The sequence below is a fragment of the Mirounga leonina genome, unplaced genomic scaffold (assembly GCF_011800145.1).
Source record: "Mirounga leonina isolate KUSES-001 unplaced genomic scaffold, KU_Mleo_1.0 Mir_129, whole genome shotgun sequence".
NCBI lineage: Eukaryota > Metazoa > Chordata > Mammalia > Carnivora > Phocidae > Mirounga > Mirounga leonina.
The window spans coordinates 10414252-10431398 of NW_023270323.1; the positions used below are offsets into that span (position 1 = coordinate 10414252).

The window sequence follows — 17147 nt, forward strand, 5'->3', positions numbered from 1 at the left end:
CAGCCATTGAGAGTTCTGCCAGATTTGAAGGAAAAGGCTAGCAAGGTAAGCAGAGTCTTGGTTTTAGCAGAAATATACCCCCTGAGAAAGTAAAAAATTAGCTTGGAATGAAAGAGTAGAAATCTACCCACCATTTATTAGACTGGAATAACAGACACAGATAAAGCCAGCTGAAAAATTAACAGAAAATAATCTCACTCTCAAGGGCACTGAAAAGTGTCATAATAACCCCCTACTTTGAATGACTCCTGCTGAAACTTTATTCTCTAAAATCATGGATTATCAGGACTCTGCTGCTTAAAATTATATCAATAAAAATAAAACACCCCACTCTAGCCTGAAGGGTCTAAGGCCCTTGGCCGCAGAGAATCAGTCTCAATTTACAGCTCAGATGCAGAGATTCAGATAAGGGGTTTCTGAATACAACAGTCCACATCCATCTTAACTTTGCACTTTCCAAGGACACTGGAACTTGGGTCTACTTCACGGTCCAAACCTGATGATGAGTCCATTAGCCACAATCCTGCTTTTCTTTGAGCCTCTTGAACAATGCTTCATTTAAATATTACCTAAATTTCACCCTTTCCCAAAATCCTGTAAGAGTTCTTTTTCTTTGTTTGCTGAGATACCTGAGGCTGCTCTTATATACAGTCTCCTTCTCTCACTGAGTCAGTAAGCCTGATTGTGTCAGACAGCAGGTTTGCTGGTGATCTTAGGCTGATTGGGCTGGGACAGTTCTAATCACTATACTAGAACGTGAAGAGAAAGCTATGCAGAAGCCCAATTAGAAAGATCAAAGGAGATGGTCATTTGGGGACAGCATAAGGGTCTACTTACTGGAATCAGGATAAGACAAGAAGTAAACGTGCCACACCTAAGTGTTGGTCTGTTACAGCCTAAGCATCTTCTGCCTTCAGTTCCGATTGGTCTGAAGATAGGGAGATGGAGTTGGGATAGCAAGGAAAGATTCCGTGGTTTCAACTAAGGAAAGTACTAGGGAGTGGGAGTTGGGTCCCAGATAGTTGTGACTGAAATCTGGGAGCAGAAGAAAGGGCCAGCGATACAAGCTCAAGCCTGGCAGTTCCTGACTACGGAGTTTGCCTGGGGCCTCACACAAGGAGACACCCGGGAATTAAATTCTGCAAAGGACAAAGCATTGCCTTGCCACAATTTCTTCATTTCTTTGAAGGGAAAAATACTAGGGAGGAAAAGAAGGAAAGGGTAAAGGAGGGGAGGGGTATAGCCAGTGACAAAGGCCAAAATAACGGACTTGAGAGTAAGAGAAGCACCTTCTGACAAAGCTCTCTGTAAATACAGTGTTTCAGCAGAGTTGGGACTGTGCAAACTAATAGAAAACACACAGAGTCTAACATATTGGTGATCTTTAAACTTTATATCATTTTTCTAAGCTACGTGAGAGCCCTGTAGGAATTGACTTTTATTTTTTATCATATGAACCCAAGAGCCCTGTTGGGAACATTGTGTTGTTAACTTTTTTCATTCTCTAGAGGATTTGCTTACTAGCAGCCGTGAATGGACCACTGTGAGAACACAATGACATTTTCATCTATGACTGAACTATTCTATTCTGTTCTTGCTCCTTTTAGGGAGAGGAAAATTGTTCCTAGCTATTTTGGTCTAAAGTTTTTCAAAACTTCCATTACAAAACATAAAGCAATCTTGACTTCTGGGAAATCCCATTTCAGTTAATAACTTAAAATGTATTTATATGGTTAGATATGACTCTCTAAAGGTTATCTTTTTAGAACCTCTTTTAAGAAATATATTTTATAAACAAACAAACAAACAAAACCCTTACTACATTTCCTGATTTGTGGTATAAGCAGGTGTGGAAGGAACTCCTGGGCTAAGTGGAAAGGATAAGACAACTGATGAGAATCAATTTTAAAATCATTCATCTTCAGCCAGATATGGAGTAACCCATGCAACCAAAAAGAAATCATGAATCCCCAACAAAGTCACCAGCATCACCATGATAGCCTCTTGTTCTAAAGAGTGTTGAAAAATAAAATCAAAGCTGGTGGCATCACAATTCCAGACTTCAAGCTCTATTACAAAGCTGTCATCATCAAGACAGTATGGTACTGGCACAAAAACAGACACATAGATTAATGGAACAGAATAGAGAGCCCAGAAATGGACCCTCAACTCTATGGTCAACTAATCTTCGACAAAGCAGGAAAGAATGTCCCATGGAAAAAAGACAGTCTCTTCAACAAATGGTGTTGGGAAAATTGGACAGCCACATGCAGAATAATGAAACCGGACCATTTCCTTACACCACACACAAAAATAGACTCAAAATGGTTGAAAGACCTAAATGTGAGATAGGAGTCCATCAAAATCCTAAAGGAGAACACAGGCAGCAACTTCTTCCTAGAAACATCGCCAGAGGCAAGGGAAGGAAAAGCAAAAATGAACTATTGGGACCTCATCAAGATAAAAAGCTTTTGCACAGCAAAGGAAACAGTCAACAAAACCAAAAGATGGACCAACAGAATGGGAGAAGATATTTGCAAATGACGTATCTGTTAAAGGGCTAGTATCCAAAATCTATAAAGAACTTAATAAACTCAACACCCAAAGAACAAATGATCCAATCAAGAAATGGGCTGAAGACATGAACAGACATTTTTCCAAAGAAGACATCCAAATGGCCAACAGACACATGAAAAAATGCTCAACATCACTCGGCATCAGGGAAATCCAAATCAAAACCTCCTCAATGAGATACCACCTCACACCAGTCAGAATGGCTAAAATTAACAAGTCAGGAAATGACAGATGTTGGCAGGGATGCGGAGAAAGGGGAACTCTGCTACACTGTTGGTGGGAATGAAAGCTGGTGCAGCCACTCTGGAAAACAGTATGGAGGTTCCTCAGAAAGTTGAAAATAGAGCTACCCTATGATCCAGCAATTGCACTAATCGGTATTTACGCCAAAGATACAAATTTAGAGATCCGAAAGGGTATGTGCACCCTGATTTTTATAGCAACAATGTCCACAATAGCCAAACTATGGAAAGAGCCAAGATGTCCATCAACAGATGAACGGATAAAGAAGATGTGGTATATATATATATATATATATATATATATATATGTATATATACATACACACACACACACACACACACAATGGAATATTATGCAGCCATCAAAAGGAATGAAATCTTGCCATTTGCAACGATGTGGATGGAACTGGAGGGTATTATGCTGAGCGAAATAAGTCAATCAGAGAAAGACATGTATCATATGACCTCACTGATATGAGGAATTCTTAATCTCAGGAAATAAACTGAGGGTTGCTGGAGTGGTGGGGGGTGGGAGGGGTGGGGTGGCTGGGTGATAGACATTGGGGAGGGTATGTGCTATGATGAGTGCTGTGAATTGTGTAAGGCTGTTGAATCTCAGATCTGTACCTCTGAAACAAATAATGCAATATATGTTAAGGAAAAAAAAAGAAGAAGAAGAAGAAGAAGGTAGCGGGAGGGGAAGAATGAAGCGGGGGAAATCGGAGGGGTAGACGAACCATGAGAGACGATGGACTCTGAAAAACAAACAGGGTTCTAGAGGGGAGGGGGATGGGAGGATGGGTTAGCCTGGTGGTGGGTATTGAGGAGGGTACATTCTGCATGGAGCACTGGGTGTTGTGCACAAACAATGAATCATGGAACACTTCATCTAAAACTAATGTTGTAATGTATGGGGATTAACATAAGAATAAAAAAATTTAAAAAAAAAGAAAAACTGAAAAAATATATATATTATATGTTTAAAAAAAAAGAAGAAGAAGAAGATAGCAGGAAGGGAAGAATGAAGGGGGGGAAATCAGTGGGGAGACGAACCATGAGAGACTGTGGACTCTGAGAAACAAACTGAGGGTTCTAGAGGGGAGGGGGGTGGGTGGATGGGTTAGCCTGGTGATAGGTATTAAAGAGAGCACGTACTGCATGGAGCACTAGGTGTTATACACAAACAATGAATCATGGAACACTACATCAAAAACTAATGATGTAAGGTATGGTGATTAATGTAACAATAATAATAAAAAAAAAATACTGCTCCCATGGGCAATATTAGCAGATAGCTTACTAATCTTATTCCAGAAAATAACAAAACAGATTTTGTTTTCTAATACCAGATTTCTTGTATTCAAAGGTTCTACTCTTGAGATGTCCTTTTAGAGGGTCACCTTTATTTTTACCTTGAAGATCCAGAGGTCATTGTAGATATTATATAAGAAAAGCAGGATCATAGTCTTCCTTCATTGTTTCTGACATCAGCCCTAGATTCTGAGCATCTCCTTTATTCTCCCAAATACTTCCTAAAGTAAAGTCTTTATTTTTTTTTTTAAGATTTTATTTATTTTATTTGAGACAGAGAGCATGAGAGGGAGGAGGGTCAGAGGGAGAAGCAGACTCCCTGCCGAGCAGGGAGCCCGATGCAGGACTCGATCCTGAGACTCCAGGATCATGACCTGAGCTGAAGGCAGTCGCTTAACCAACTGAGCCACCCAGGCGCCCCAAGTAAAGTCTTTATAAGAACTGGTTGGGAATTTATCCAGCTTGGGTTATTGACTCATGCTATTTACCTGCAGAGACTCATTGGACCAGAAATGGCTTAGGAAGTGATTGAAAAAAGGGACAGATTAAATATCTATGGCAGTTCATAAAATGAAATACAACGCCACTGTGGGGGGAAAATGTCAATCTGTATGCTATGAACCAATATTCAAGGTATATTCTTATGTTAAAATAAGAGGAAGATAAGCACACGGTGCATAGTAGACTTCCGTGTGTTTTTATTTTTTTATTATTTTTTATTTTTTTATTTTTTAAAGATTTTATTTATTTATTCATGAGAGGCAGAGAGAGAGAGAGAGAGAGGCAGAGGGAGAAGCAGGCTCCCAAGGAGCAGGAAGCCCGATGCGGGACTCGATCCCAGGACCCTGAGATCATGACCTGAGCCGAAGGCAGACGCTTAACCATCTGAGCCACCCAGGCGCCCTTCCGTGTGTTTTTAAAAGAGGAACATATATGCTTATATGTGCATAGAATATTTCTGGAAAGCTTCACAAGATATTAGTAATTGGAACTACCTCTAAAGAAGAGAAGTAGAGGACTAGGAATCTAGGATGATGAAGATTTAATATTTTGTATACCTTTTCACAGTGTTTGAAAATTTTTTATTTTGTGTATATACATGTTACTTTTTCAGTTAAAAACAGCTAAATTTTTAAAATGTGATGGAAGGAATAAGGACTTGCAAACCCATTAAGATTAAGGGAGTTTTCTTTGTGAATAGTCACATAAATAGATGTTTATTATAGCATCAAAATTCATTACCTCTTTAATTTACATATCTTGTACAATTTACAAAGGGTTTCACATCCATTGCCTGACTTAAGCTCATAACAACCTTTTAAAATAGGTTAAACAGATACTAGAAGCCACAGTTTACAAATTAAAAAAAGACAAAAACAAAAATCCTGAAGCCTAAAGGAGTTAAAAATCTAGAGCATATTTTAAGGAAAGAACTTTGGAATCATTTACATGATTATGATATAGTAGAAACTTGAAATATTACAGTATTATGAGTTATCATATAGTTTATGAATAGCAGTATTTTTAAAGCTTTCAGCAATATTACTTGTAATATTGATCTCAACTAAGAAACTTGCATTAAATGAGAAATAAGGTAGAAAAAAAAACTACTGAAACTCCGTATAAAATATGCCTAATATTAGAAGTCAACTGATGACTAGTTGAAAATTAGCATCAAACAAGTTGCATTCAGAACTTTACTACATAGATTTTTACCTTTGAATTAGAACAAATCTAAAATAACTGCCTAAATGGAAAAAGAGGGAAATTACAAATCATCTCTACTAAATCTTGAAAAATACCTTAAATGTTTATGGCAATGTCTGTTGTATCTCCCAGTATCCCTGAACAATCCCAATTTACACCTCCTATCCCCAAGTAATTATTGATAGCGCCCCCTTCACTCTCAAAAGTATACTAGTTTGGATAATAAATTTTACCTCCACCCTATTAAATATCACACTCTAGTTGCATACACCTTTAAAATCCTCATGTTCTAGGGTTTGGGCTCCATCTCAAAACTAAGAATTACCCTCATTCATGCAAAAGTGGAACAATCCATGCTCAGATTTTAGTTGCATTATATGACTCTCAAAAAAGAGTAATTTCCAAAGCATTACCTACCAGCAACAGTTGGCTTTATTAAAGAGATTAACAGTGAAAAGGGTGTCTCAGGGTCTGATTTGGAAGTTTCAGCATATGAGGGTTTAAAAGGGAAGTGTGAACCAAGTTTGACTTAAGATGGAAAACAAATACCAATTCCACATAGCAGAGCTCTGAACATAGAGTTAAAAAAGTAAATCCCCCTTTAGAGTACTTCATTTATGTATCATTTGTTTATTAATATTTGGAAAGTGGCTATTGGAGGCAAGACACTGTAAGCACTGCATCAATTTTGTCAATAGTTTTAGGGACATTATGCTAAATTTCCGGTGCTTAGCAGGAATGTAATACTGTACATCAGATTTTGTTATTTAAACCAGCCTCTGAATTATTTTCTGACTAGCACTCTTTAAATTTTTTCGAATTTGTAATTATTCAATAATTACAAAGATTATCCCCATGGTCCAGATAGGTTCAATCATTGCTGCATTTCTTTTTCATATTACAAGTTTATTTCTTCCTTAGAACAAGCAAATGAATCAGTAGCCAAGCTGGATATCATGGTAACAGCATCTTTTACTCAGCAGTAAGCCGATCATCTATCCAGAATGTATGATTACTGAAAGATTAAGGCAATGCCACAGGTTGTTTATAAGATGTATTTACTTACTACATTCCCTAAAGCACTTGACATTTAAATCAGGTATCATATAGTACCTGATTGCTTGAGGTTTCTGTGTAAAGTATTAAAGAATATTTTAATTGTCCCTTTTTATATTTAGATGTACACTTTTAAAAAATCTTTTCAGAATGTGTTTTAATATGCACATACCAAAGGTCCTGCATTCATATTCTTTCCTGAGGGTGTGGGTACTTGGTTCCAAATCTGGCAATTTGACTATTCCTCTCATTGTTTCTATGAATGTAGGCATCTTCTGTTTATGTCTCCCCTTTCTTTCCTGTCTTGGAAATTTTCATTTCCTATCAGTTATTCACTAGACTTCTCCAAAAAAAAATCTTGTGGGTTTTTCTTTTCTAATCATCACTGGTTGAGTGATTACTGTCACTGCCTTCACTCTCACTCTCACTGTCACTTCCATTGTTGCCATTACCAGACTTGCTCTTGCTGTGACTCTTATCACTGTCAGATGCACTGTCACTGCTGTCACTGTCGCTACTGTCGCTGCTATCACTGCTGTCGCTGCTGTCACTGTCGCTGCTGTTGCTGCTATCACTGCTGTCACTGTCGCTGCTGTCGCTGTCGCTGCTGTCGCTGCTGTCACTGTTGCTGCTGTCACTGTCACTACTGTCGCTGCTGTCGCTGCTGTCGCTGCTATCACTGCTGTTACTGTCGCTGCTATCACTGCTGTCACTGCTGTCGCTGTCGCTGTCACTGCTGTCACTGCTGTCGCTGCTGTTGCTGCTGTCACTGTCGCTGCTGTCACTGCTATCATTGTTGCTGTCGCTGTTGTTGCTGCTGTCACTGCTGTCGCTGCTGTCACTGTCACTGCTGTCACTACTATCTGATTTGCTGCTGCTGCTGTCACTGCTGTCTGATTTACTGTCATTGTCGCTGCTGTCGCTGTCACTGCTGTCACTATCTGATTTGCTGTTGCTGCTGTCACTGCTGTCTGATTTACTGTCACTGTCGCTGCTGTCACTACTGTCACTGCTGTCGCTATCACTGCTGTCGCTGTCACTGCTATCACTGTCTGACTTGCTGTCACTACTCTCGCTATCACTGCTGTTGCTGCTGTCACTGCTATCACTGCTGCCACTACTGTCGTTGCTATCACTACTTTCACTGCTGTCACTGCTGTCGCTATCACTGCTGTCGCTACTGTCACTGCTGTTGCTGCTATCACTGCTGTCGCTGCTGTTGCTACTGCCTGATTTATCTCTATTGCTGTCTGATTTGCCATTGTCATCGCTCCTGTTTCCATTGTCATTACTGTCACTATCATTAGCATCTGATGTGCTATCACTGTCATTATCACCTCCTCCATTTGAGTCACTGTCATTGCCATTATCTTTTGGTTCATCAGAGTTAAAACCACTATCTCCTCGGCTATTGCTGTCATTGTCACCTTCAGAATCAGCATCATCATTGCCATTAGATTCCTCACTGCTATTGGGATCATCTCCTTGCATGGATTTGTCATCAAACTCACAGCTGTCATATCCATCACTGTTACTGTCACTACCTGTTTTGCTGTGTGCAACCTTATCTCCAGGTTCTGATTTCTGACCAGGTCCTTGTATGTCAGTCTCTCCTGGTGTCTTGACATTTCCTTTGCTCATGACCATTCCTTGTTGTCTTTTTCTCTCTTTATCTTCACTGAATTTCCCATCTTCTTTGGTAATATTGTTTCTGTTGCCACTACTGGGACCTTCCATTTCTATTCCCTGTGGAAAGATGGAGAAAAGAATGATTAGTTAGTGGATGGTATGCTGCAAAATTGCATTGGTCTGAGGAAGACAGACTGGGGAATGTGACCAGAGAAACAGAAGTTCAGCTTCCAGTACTTCATAAACTTCTGTTTGTAAGAATGTGCTTTATTCACTTGAGAGAACTCCAGTGTTTAGGTTATATAACAACCCATCCACATTTTTAGTCAGTAGGAACTTGTGTGAACAGTTACATGGTGTATCAGTTATTATAGAATTGTAACCAAATTTTCAGAAATGTCTGTTTTTAGAATTGTTCCGGGGGCACCTGTGTGGCTTAGTCAGTTAAGTATCTGGCTTTGGCTCAGGTCATAATCCCAGGGTCCTGAGATCAAGCCCCACATCAGGCTCCCTGCTCAGCGAGGAGCCTGCTTCTCCCTCTCCCTCTACTGTATCGCCCCCCCCACACACTTGTGCTCTCTCACTCTCATTCTCAAATAAATAAATAAATAATAAAATCTTCCTTAAAATTGTTCTGTATCAGAGTTTAATAAGGACTCTAACTTTCCCATTAAATATTTGAGTAATTTAGGTGCACAAATAGATGAATGCTCATTATGATTTATTTTTGTGTTACCATCAGTGAATGGAGGGGGAGAATTTAAACTGCCATTGAAAGAAATCAGCTTCACAAACTAACCTTATCATGGCTCTTCCCAGTAGCACCTGGCTCTGATTCATCAGTGACTTTCTTTTCCACAGCTTTGTTTTCTCTGTAATTGGGCTTTTGCGTGTCCTCTGTTATTGGGCTATCTTTGTCTTTGGAAATACCATCAGAATCCTCCTCACTTTTGGAGGTGTTGTCTCCATTGATGTCATGGGGATCTTCTTTGTCTTCAGGGTCATCATCTTCACTACTAATTGAATTTTGACCTAAACTATTATCATTGTCATCTTTTCCATGAGGCTGACCCTCTTGGCCCTTGCTATTATCAGTGTCCTCTTTTCCATTCCCTGTTTCTTCACCTTCATTATCACCAGAGCCCTTATCTTCATCCTCCTCTGCTCCATTCCCACTAGGATTCCCATCAGAATTATCATCTTCTTCATTGTTAGCTCCACCCCCTGGTGTTACTCCTGCCTCCTGATTCCCATTTCTCTCACTTTCTCTCTGAGATGTTTCTTCACCTGTATCACCCTCATTTCTACAGGAATTCCTGTTTATTTCATCCTCTTGGCCTGTGCTGTTATTGCCTCCAGCTATTTGATGGTCATCTTCTTGGACAACAGTGGCATTCTCACTCTGACTTGCATCTCCAACATCTCCTCCATTGTTTATATTATTATCAGTATTTCTATTAATATTGCTCCCATTTGCTATTCCGGCATTGTCGATGATACTTACTTGTCCCCTGATGCCATTTGTTGTGGCGCTACTTTCTTTTCCGTGTATCCCATCATAACCATATGTTTCTAGTTTTCCTGTGACCCCATTTTGATCCTCACTATTCCCCTCGTCATTTACTAACATGGAATGTGTAGAAGAACTTTTCCCTCCTATTTCTGCCCACTCAGAGCCATTTCTTTCTTCTTTGTAATCATCTTTGATGTATTGTTGCCTTCCTCTTTCATTTTCAGGGGGGACACCACTCTCTTTGGTAGTATCATTGGCATTTAACTCATCCTGGAAAAGAGAAACAATTCAAAATAATTGAAGTAAAACAAACTGAAAAGATAAGCATCAATTTTCTGGAAGTTAATAGAATTTAGGGGCATCTGGGTGGCTCAGTCAGTTAAGCATCTGCCGCAGTCGATTAAGTGTCCTGGGATGGAGCCCCATGTCAGGGTCCCTGCTCAGCGAGGAGTCTGCTTCTCCCTCTGTCCCTCCCCCTGCTCATGCTCTCTCTCATGTTCTCTCTCTCAAAGAAAGAAAGAAAGAAAGAAAGAAAGAAAGAAAGAAAGAAAGAAAGAAAGAAAGAAAGAAAGAAAGAAAGAAAGAAAGAATTTAAAAACAGCTTAGAAACATATTTTATATCCTATACCTACCTGTATTGGCACTTTTGCTTTTTCTAGAAGATTTAAATTTACAAATTTGTCAACAGCATGTCTCTCCAATGGCTTGATTTGAGGAACCTACCAAAATGAAAATATTGGAAATTTAAAACATTCTAATTTTGTGTACATGCATGCATGCACACATGCACGCATACATACAGACACGCATTTTTCTCTAAATGAAAACATATATAATGCAAAGGCCAAAGTATGATATAATAAAGCTTGTTACACAGCTTATGTAGAATTTAAACTGGGCAGAGAGATACTTTTCACAATGGTATTACCAATTTTATTGGTATTAACCAGACCATTTATCTCAAAGAGGATTGTCTTTTATAAAAATGAGGAGATAGACCTTTGGTATTTCTGTACAAGCCTCCCACACTAGCACAAGACCCACCTTAAGTATAATCCTGGCCATACCCCTAAGAAAATAGCAGGTATCACCTGAGCCAGTGCAGAAACAAAACCAAGTAATTTGCTACTTCTGTCCTTCAGGAGTACATTTGAAATAGTTAAGAAAATTCTCACCTGCATAAATACCAAATTGTTTGATATTATGAAAGCATGCCAAAATGTTACCCATAGCAGGGTAACATAGTTACAAATGGTTTAATTTTCCTAATTTTTTCTCTGTTGGTGTTTATCTGTATATTCCAAATTTTTCTCAATGAACATTAAAAAAATAATTATCTGAGTGAAACATTTTCTCCTATGTTGAAAAAATCTTATTTTTTCCTACTTTCATTCCTTGAAAACTTCCTTTAAAATGTAGGTTTCATTGATATTATAATGAAATTCATAAGGCATGAGCAAAGATGGCTAAAGTCTCCATGGCGTTTGGGCATTAAATGTAAATTAATCTGAATGAATTTTAAAAATTTGTGTGTTATCCTTGTGCAGGGACCATGCTAATATTCTCTGTATTATTACAATTTTAGTATGTGTGCTGCCAGAGCAAGCACAATCTGAATAAATTTTAAAAGTAATAATCCATCTGACAAGACATGAGTTTCAGTTAGAGGAATGGGAGCATGAATTGGAGTGCATATTTGGGTTTGTTGAGACCCCCAAAGAAATCTTGTAAAGTCTTTCATGCAAATCTAAATGTTTAGGCCCAGCTTATCTTCAAAGTTTTAAGGAAATATATATTATTTAATGTTAGGTTAAAAGAGATAACAAAGTGAGGAGATTTTCTAAGGAATACATACTTACTGGAATAGCCCATGCTGCTGCCCAAATGCAAAAATATATAATTATCTTCATTTTCCTTAGGAATATTAATCAGTCTGTTTTTAAAGAAAAAAGGACAGCACAAAATCACTTATAAAGCAAAAGATGATAATCATGGTAAGGTATTATTTTGGTCAGTTAGCATTTGACTTTTTCCTGGGCAAGGAGTGTATATCCAACATGAGAAGAAGGCTATCAAGACTCAGTGTTACAGAAGAAACACATTTTGTATCTGTTTTATATGGAGTGCTCACAGATACGTACAGGGGGCATCATCAGGCTCAGCACTGAAGTAACTAACTAGACTTTTTCTGCCTATGCCAATGAAGGGGCACAGCCATGTAGTTACAAAGGACACAACCATAACTTTGTCTTGCTATTCTTAATGGTGATAACATTTCCTTTGAATAATTTTAATCAAGTATTAACTAATTCTAGGATTATCGCTGAAAGATGAATCATTTATCATCCCCACCCCAAATCCGCACAAGTGGGCTGTGGGACACTGTAAAGGAAAGAAATTACTAGCATCAAGGAGCCTCGGCTAGTGGAAGGAACATGAAGTTTGGATTTAGAGACCAAGTTAAAGTTCTACCTCTGCTACTTAATGTGTAAACTTGAGAAATTTAAGTAGTTTTATTAAGCCTTTGTTTCCTCCATCTGGGATAATAATACCTACACTTTGGGATTATCCCAGTTACCTTAGCAGAAGAATCTTCTCTGAGAAGCATTCTCTGACTCCTTGTCAAAGGCCATTTGGTGTCTCTAGCCTTTTTACACCCAGCAGCTTCTGTAAACCTCACTGGTAGCATACTGCACTGTTTTAGCATAGCCTGATTACTTTTATGTTCCTCTGACCTACTGAGAGCTCTGAAGCCTAGGAGAATGTGTTGGTAATCACTATATTTGAATACATAGTACAGAAAGAGATGTTTTATGAATATTGTTGGTGAATAAATACGTATTATTATAAGCATAACTAGCAGTGTTCTGGGTATTTAGCAATCCCTTTATAAATGATAGCAATTATTATGTGGAGCTTCTAGAAACATGATCCTTTATTCCTGTTAGAATTCACATTCAGGGGGCACCTGGGTGGCTCAGTCGTTAAGCATTTGCCTTCTGCTCAGGTCATGATCCCGGGGTCCTGGGATCGAGCCCCACATCGGGCTCCCTGCTCCACGGGAGGCCTGCTTCTCCCTCTCCCACTCCCCCTGCTTGTGTTCCCTCTCTCGCTGTGTCTCTCTCTGTCAAATAAATAAATAAAATCTTAAAAAAAAAAAGAATTCACATTCAGAAATGGTATAATATATATTTTGATACATTGGAATAGACATTGTATAGTCCATGTGAATCAAAAATTTAAATTGCTATTACTGAAAATTGGATTTCTTGGTGTAATGATACTATTACCACAGAAAGGAAGAGTTTACTCCTATTTCATGAACTCCCACTGAGTTAACAGATTACAATAATGCATGTCATAAAATAGCTTTGATTGAATTTAATGTTGATAATAGAAACATAATAAAATCTTAGTGAATATCAACTGTCATAGAATTTTATTGGCATTTCCTCACAGAACAGAGGACATGTTTTCTGAGAGGAAAAAAAGGCTTACTTTTATGGCTATTCAGTAGAAAGCTAAGAATAGCTAGACTTTCTTCAAAAATCCTATAGATTAAAAATGAAGCTGAAGTGACCTCAGGACAAGTATAATGCAGAACTCTGGGGCATAGGTGTTGAAGGGCAGCTGCTTAGTAAGCAGGGGTTATACGGTACTTTACAGTACCAAACCTAATTATTACATAAACTCTGCCAAAGGCTGGTCTACATTTATTTGGAGGAACCATGGTATCCTAGAAATGTACCTGTAGTGAAGGTCATGGTTATACACATCCCGTTCTAAACTGCAATCCAGCAATCTGACTACTTTGGTTCTCTTTCCTATCCACTCCAGAACAATTGCACAATGCACCATGATGCTTGCTACTGTATTCACAGGTAGGTAAATAGCTCAAAAGATTGTTATAGAAATAGCCCCAGTTCTGTCAGCCTGAAACCTCTTTCATTTTCTAAACCTGTTATGATATCATGAAACAGAAAAAATATGTGATAGAGGTCAGAATCTCCAGATAACCTAAGTAAAATTATTTTGTTCTAGCTTTCAAAACCTTCATGTCAGTAGGCAAAAAAAAAAAAAAAAAATTTGATCTTTTAGGATGAAGGTTGATTTTTCAGGGACCAAAAAATCAAATGTAAACTGGGATGCAGTCATTCATTCAACATTTGAAGACCAAATGTGGACCAGATACTGAGCCCTGGAAATAGATATGAGCCCTACCCTCTTGGAGCTTAACTCTGAGTGGATTAGCCAGACTTTGAAGTAAATGTACCATAATGTGTTGAATAAAATTCCCAAATCCATGTTTATTTCCTGAGTCAGTATTTAAATGTCACTATTGTTACTCTTTGTTTCTTTACTTTTTTATTAAATGCCATCACATCTTATATTGCAATGGTAAGGCTAAAAAATGTCTTTAACTAGATTCAAGATTCTTAAAGATGGTCTTTGTAGATAAAAAATAACAGTAATGGAGCTATCGTGAATTATGTGTAAAATATTCTTAATCACTCATTTCGTTAATATTTTAGATTTACAATATTTGCTTCATCTTACATATACTTTTCCTATTAGCAACTGATATTTTAACGTAGTGGCTGTAAAAAAAAAATTCCTGTTCTTCAGTGATCCAATATTTTGCTAGATGGAATTAGCATCCCTTACCATATAATTTTCTGTTATCTTTTAAACACGTAGTCTTGATTTGCCAAGTCAAAAGAGAAGGAAAAAAATCTAATCATAAGGGTTATTCACTTCTTAAAATCAAGTCAGCTTCTTCTCTGAAATTAAAATTTCTACAAGAATCAGTTGGTTCTGAGTAAAGAAGATGTTTCATCTTACCTTAAAAGCCTTCAAAGGGACTTTGAAAATCCAGGATTTCTCATCTTTCACTTTGAAGACTGAGAGAGGCTCACTGTCCTGGACTTTTGCATGACAATTTTGTACCTGCTGAAATTTAAACTCAGTTTGATCATTTTCTCAACCAATCACTGTTTAGGATCCCTGATAATGGGGTTATAAAGTGTCACCATGTCTATGAAGCACATAGTAACTTCCCCCACTTCCTTCACATACTGACATGTATTTGCTCACTGAACTATTCGGTTCCAAGGGACTAGACTTACTTTCACTTAATTAAATAGCTCCTGTAAGGCTGTTTTGCATCTTAAATATAGAGAATCAGTGTAGCATATCTGAAAAGAGCCACTTAAACTCTATCACCCCGACATTTCTTGTCTTAACTAAGGTTGACAATCTAAGAAAACTCTAGGTTTCTTTAGTAAATATGACTGCCTATTTAAGACTCCTATCATTCCTGAGGTAGGTATTAAAGTTTCTGTGCTATAATTCAAGAAACTGTCCACAGGCAACAGCCTGACATTGCCTGAGGGGTCTTTAGGATATATAAATAGTAACGCGCATGAAATCTCTCTGACCTAAATAAAGTCATGTGAGGCTTAAAAATCTCTGTGTGTCTCTCTCTCAAATGAGTAGATAAAATCTTTAAAAATAAATAAATAAAAATTAAATTCAAATTAAGTAAAAGAAAGGAATTAATAAAAATCAGAACTGAAATCAACAAAATAGAAAAAAACAATAGAGAAAATCAATGAAACCAAGAGCTGGATTTTTGAGAAGTTCACTAAAATTTATAAGACTCTAGTCAGATTAATCAGAGTAATATGACAGAAGACATAATCATCAATATAAGAAATGAGAGAGGGGAAATCTACAGATTCTATAGACATTAAAAGATAAAAAGGGAATATTATGAACAACTTTTGCCAGTAATATATTCAACAACTATAGAAATGGATAGATGCCTTGAAAACACCAAGCCTCATTCAAGAAGAAATAGATAACTTGAATAGCCCCATATCTATTAAAGAAGTTAAGTTCATAGTTAAAAACTTTCCCCCAGCTGCCTTTCTTCATTTCATACTCTCTCTGCCACTTCTAATCTAAGCTGTCAGCATCTCCACTGATACAAATTTTTTAAGAAGTCTTCTATAGATTTCACAAGAGTTCACTCAGTCATATCCCCAGATCTTTCCACATAATCCTTTCTGTACCTTTGACTTTTGCTAAGACGGCAGAAGGATGAGGTTAGCCTCATCCAAATAATCTCTTTGCCTTAAGATCAACTGATTAGTAACCGTAATTATATTTGCCAAATCCCTTTTGCCACATAATGAGACATAATCATAGAAATGATTCATCATCATATTTATACTTTCTCCTCACACTCAAAGGAGAAGGGATTATATAAGCATGAGGGTCATTAGAGGTCATCTTAAAATTCTGTCTACCATACACTTTATAGTAAAAGAAAATAGATCAGTGGCTTCATGGACCAGGGGAAAAGGTGGAAGGAAGGGAGGAAGGGATTATAAAGGGTAATGAGGAAATTTTGATGGATATTTTTTACTATCTTAATTGTGGTGATGGTTTCATAGGTATATACATATGTCAGAACTTACCAAATGTACACTTTAAATATATACAGTTGATTGTGTGTGGGTGATACCTCAGTAAGGTTGTTAGGGGAAAAAGTAATTAACACATTTCAAATCCTGTAAATTGAGAAGTTAAAACTGTGGCTTTAATAAGGGCTTCCCAAAGAGAAGCATAAACCCCAATTTATTGTGGAAACCAAACAATTAATTAAAAGTTAAGATCTGGGCTCAGAGAGCTACACATTTTAGTAACTAAGCAGGTTATCTAAAAACCCTTAATTAGGATTGTTATTCTATTCCCAAGAGTTTGGAATGGAAGGCTTAACCTGGTGGATATTCTACAACCATGACTTTGAACTATCTGCCTTCCTGTTTTCTTAAATTTGTATAAACCATAGCTGAGGCAAATGTCAAAACCAAGGCAAGTACTGTATGTTGGCTAGTTGAACATTAAAAAAAAAAAGGTGGGGCGCCTGGGTGGCTCAGTTGGTTGAGCAACTGCCTTCGGCTCAGGTCATGATCCTGGAGTCCTGGGATCGAGTCCCGTATCGGGCTCCTTGCTCAGCAGGGGGTCTGCTTCTCCCTCTGACCCTCCCCCTCTCATGTGCTCTCTCTCTCTCATTCTCTCTCTCAAATAAATAAATAAAATCTTTTAAA

At 37.8% G+C, this 17147-nt stretch overlaps 1 protein-coding gene and 1 non-coding gene across 2 annotated transcripts; both read right to left on the bottom strand.

The window, feature by feature from the left end:
- Nucleotides 1–7265: 7265 nt before the first annotated feature.
- DSPP (dentin sialophosphoprotein) lies at nt 7266–13391 on the bottom strand. The gene is made up of 4 exons (XM_035005557.1): nt 11892–13391; nt 10665–10751; nt 9319–10302; nt 7266–8636 (listed from the first exon to the last, which is right to left on the bottom strand). Exons 1-4 carry the CDS (start codon nt 11940–11942, stop codon nt 7266–7268), a joined length of 2493 nt encoding a protein of 830 aa, XP_034861448.1. The 5' UTR covers nt 11943–13391.
- LOC118010924 lies at nt 11534–11641 on the bottom strand. Its single transcript, XR_004679346.1, has one exon. It is a non-coding gene; the product is annotated as a U6 spliceosomal RNA (small nuclear RNA).
- Nucleotides 13392–17147: the final 3756 nt, after the last annotated feature.

Coding starts and splice junctions, on each gene's coding strand:
- DSPP (XM_035005557.1), bottom strand. CDS start 11,942: ATGAAGATAATTATATATTTTTGCATTTGGGCAGCAGCATGGGCTATT. Junction 10,752..11,891: donor CAGCAGCATGGGCTATTCCA/GTAAGTATGTAT, acceptor TCATTTTGGTAG/GTTCCTCAAATCAAGCCATT. Junction 10,303..10,664: donor AAGCAAAAGTGCCAATACAG/GTAGGTATAGGA, acceptor TCTCTTTTCCAG/GATGAGTTAAATGCCAATGA.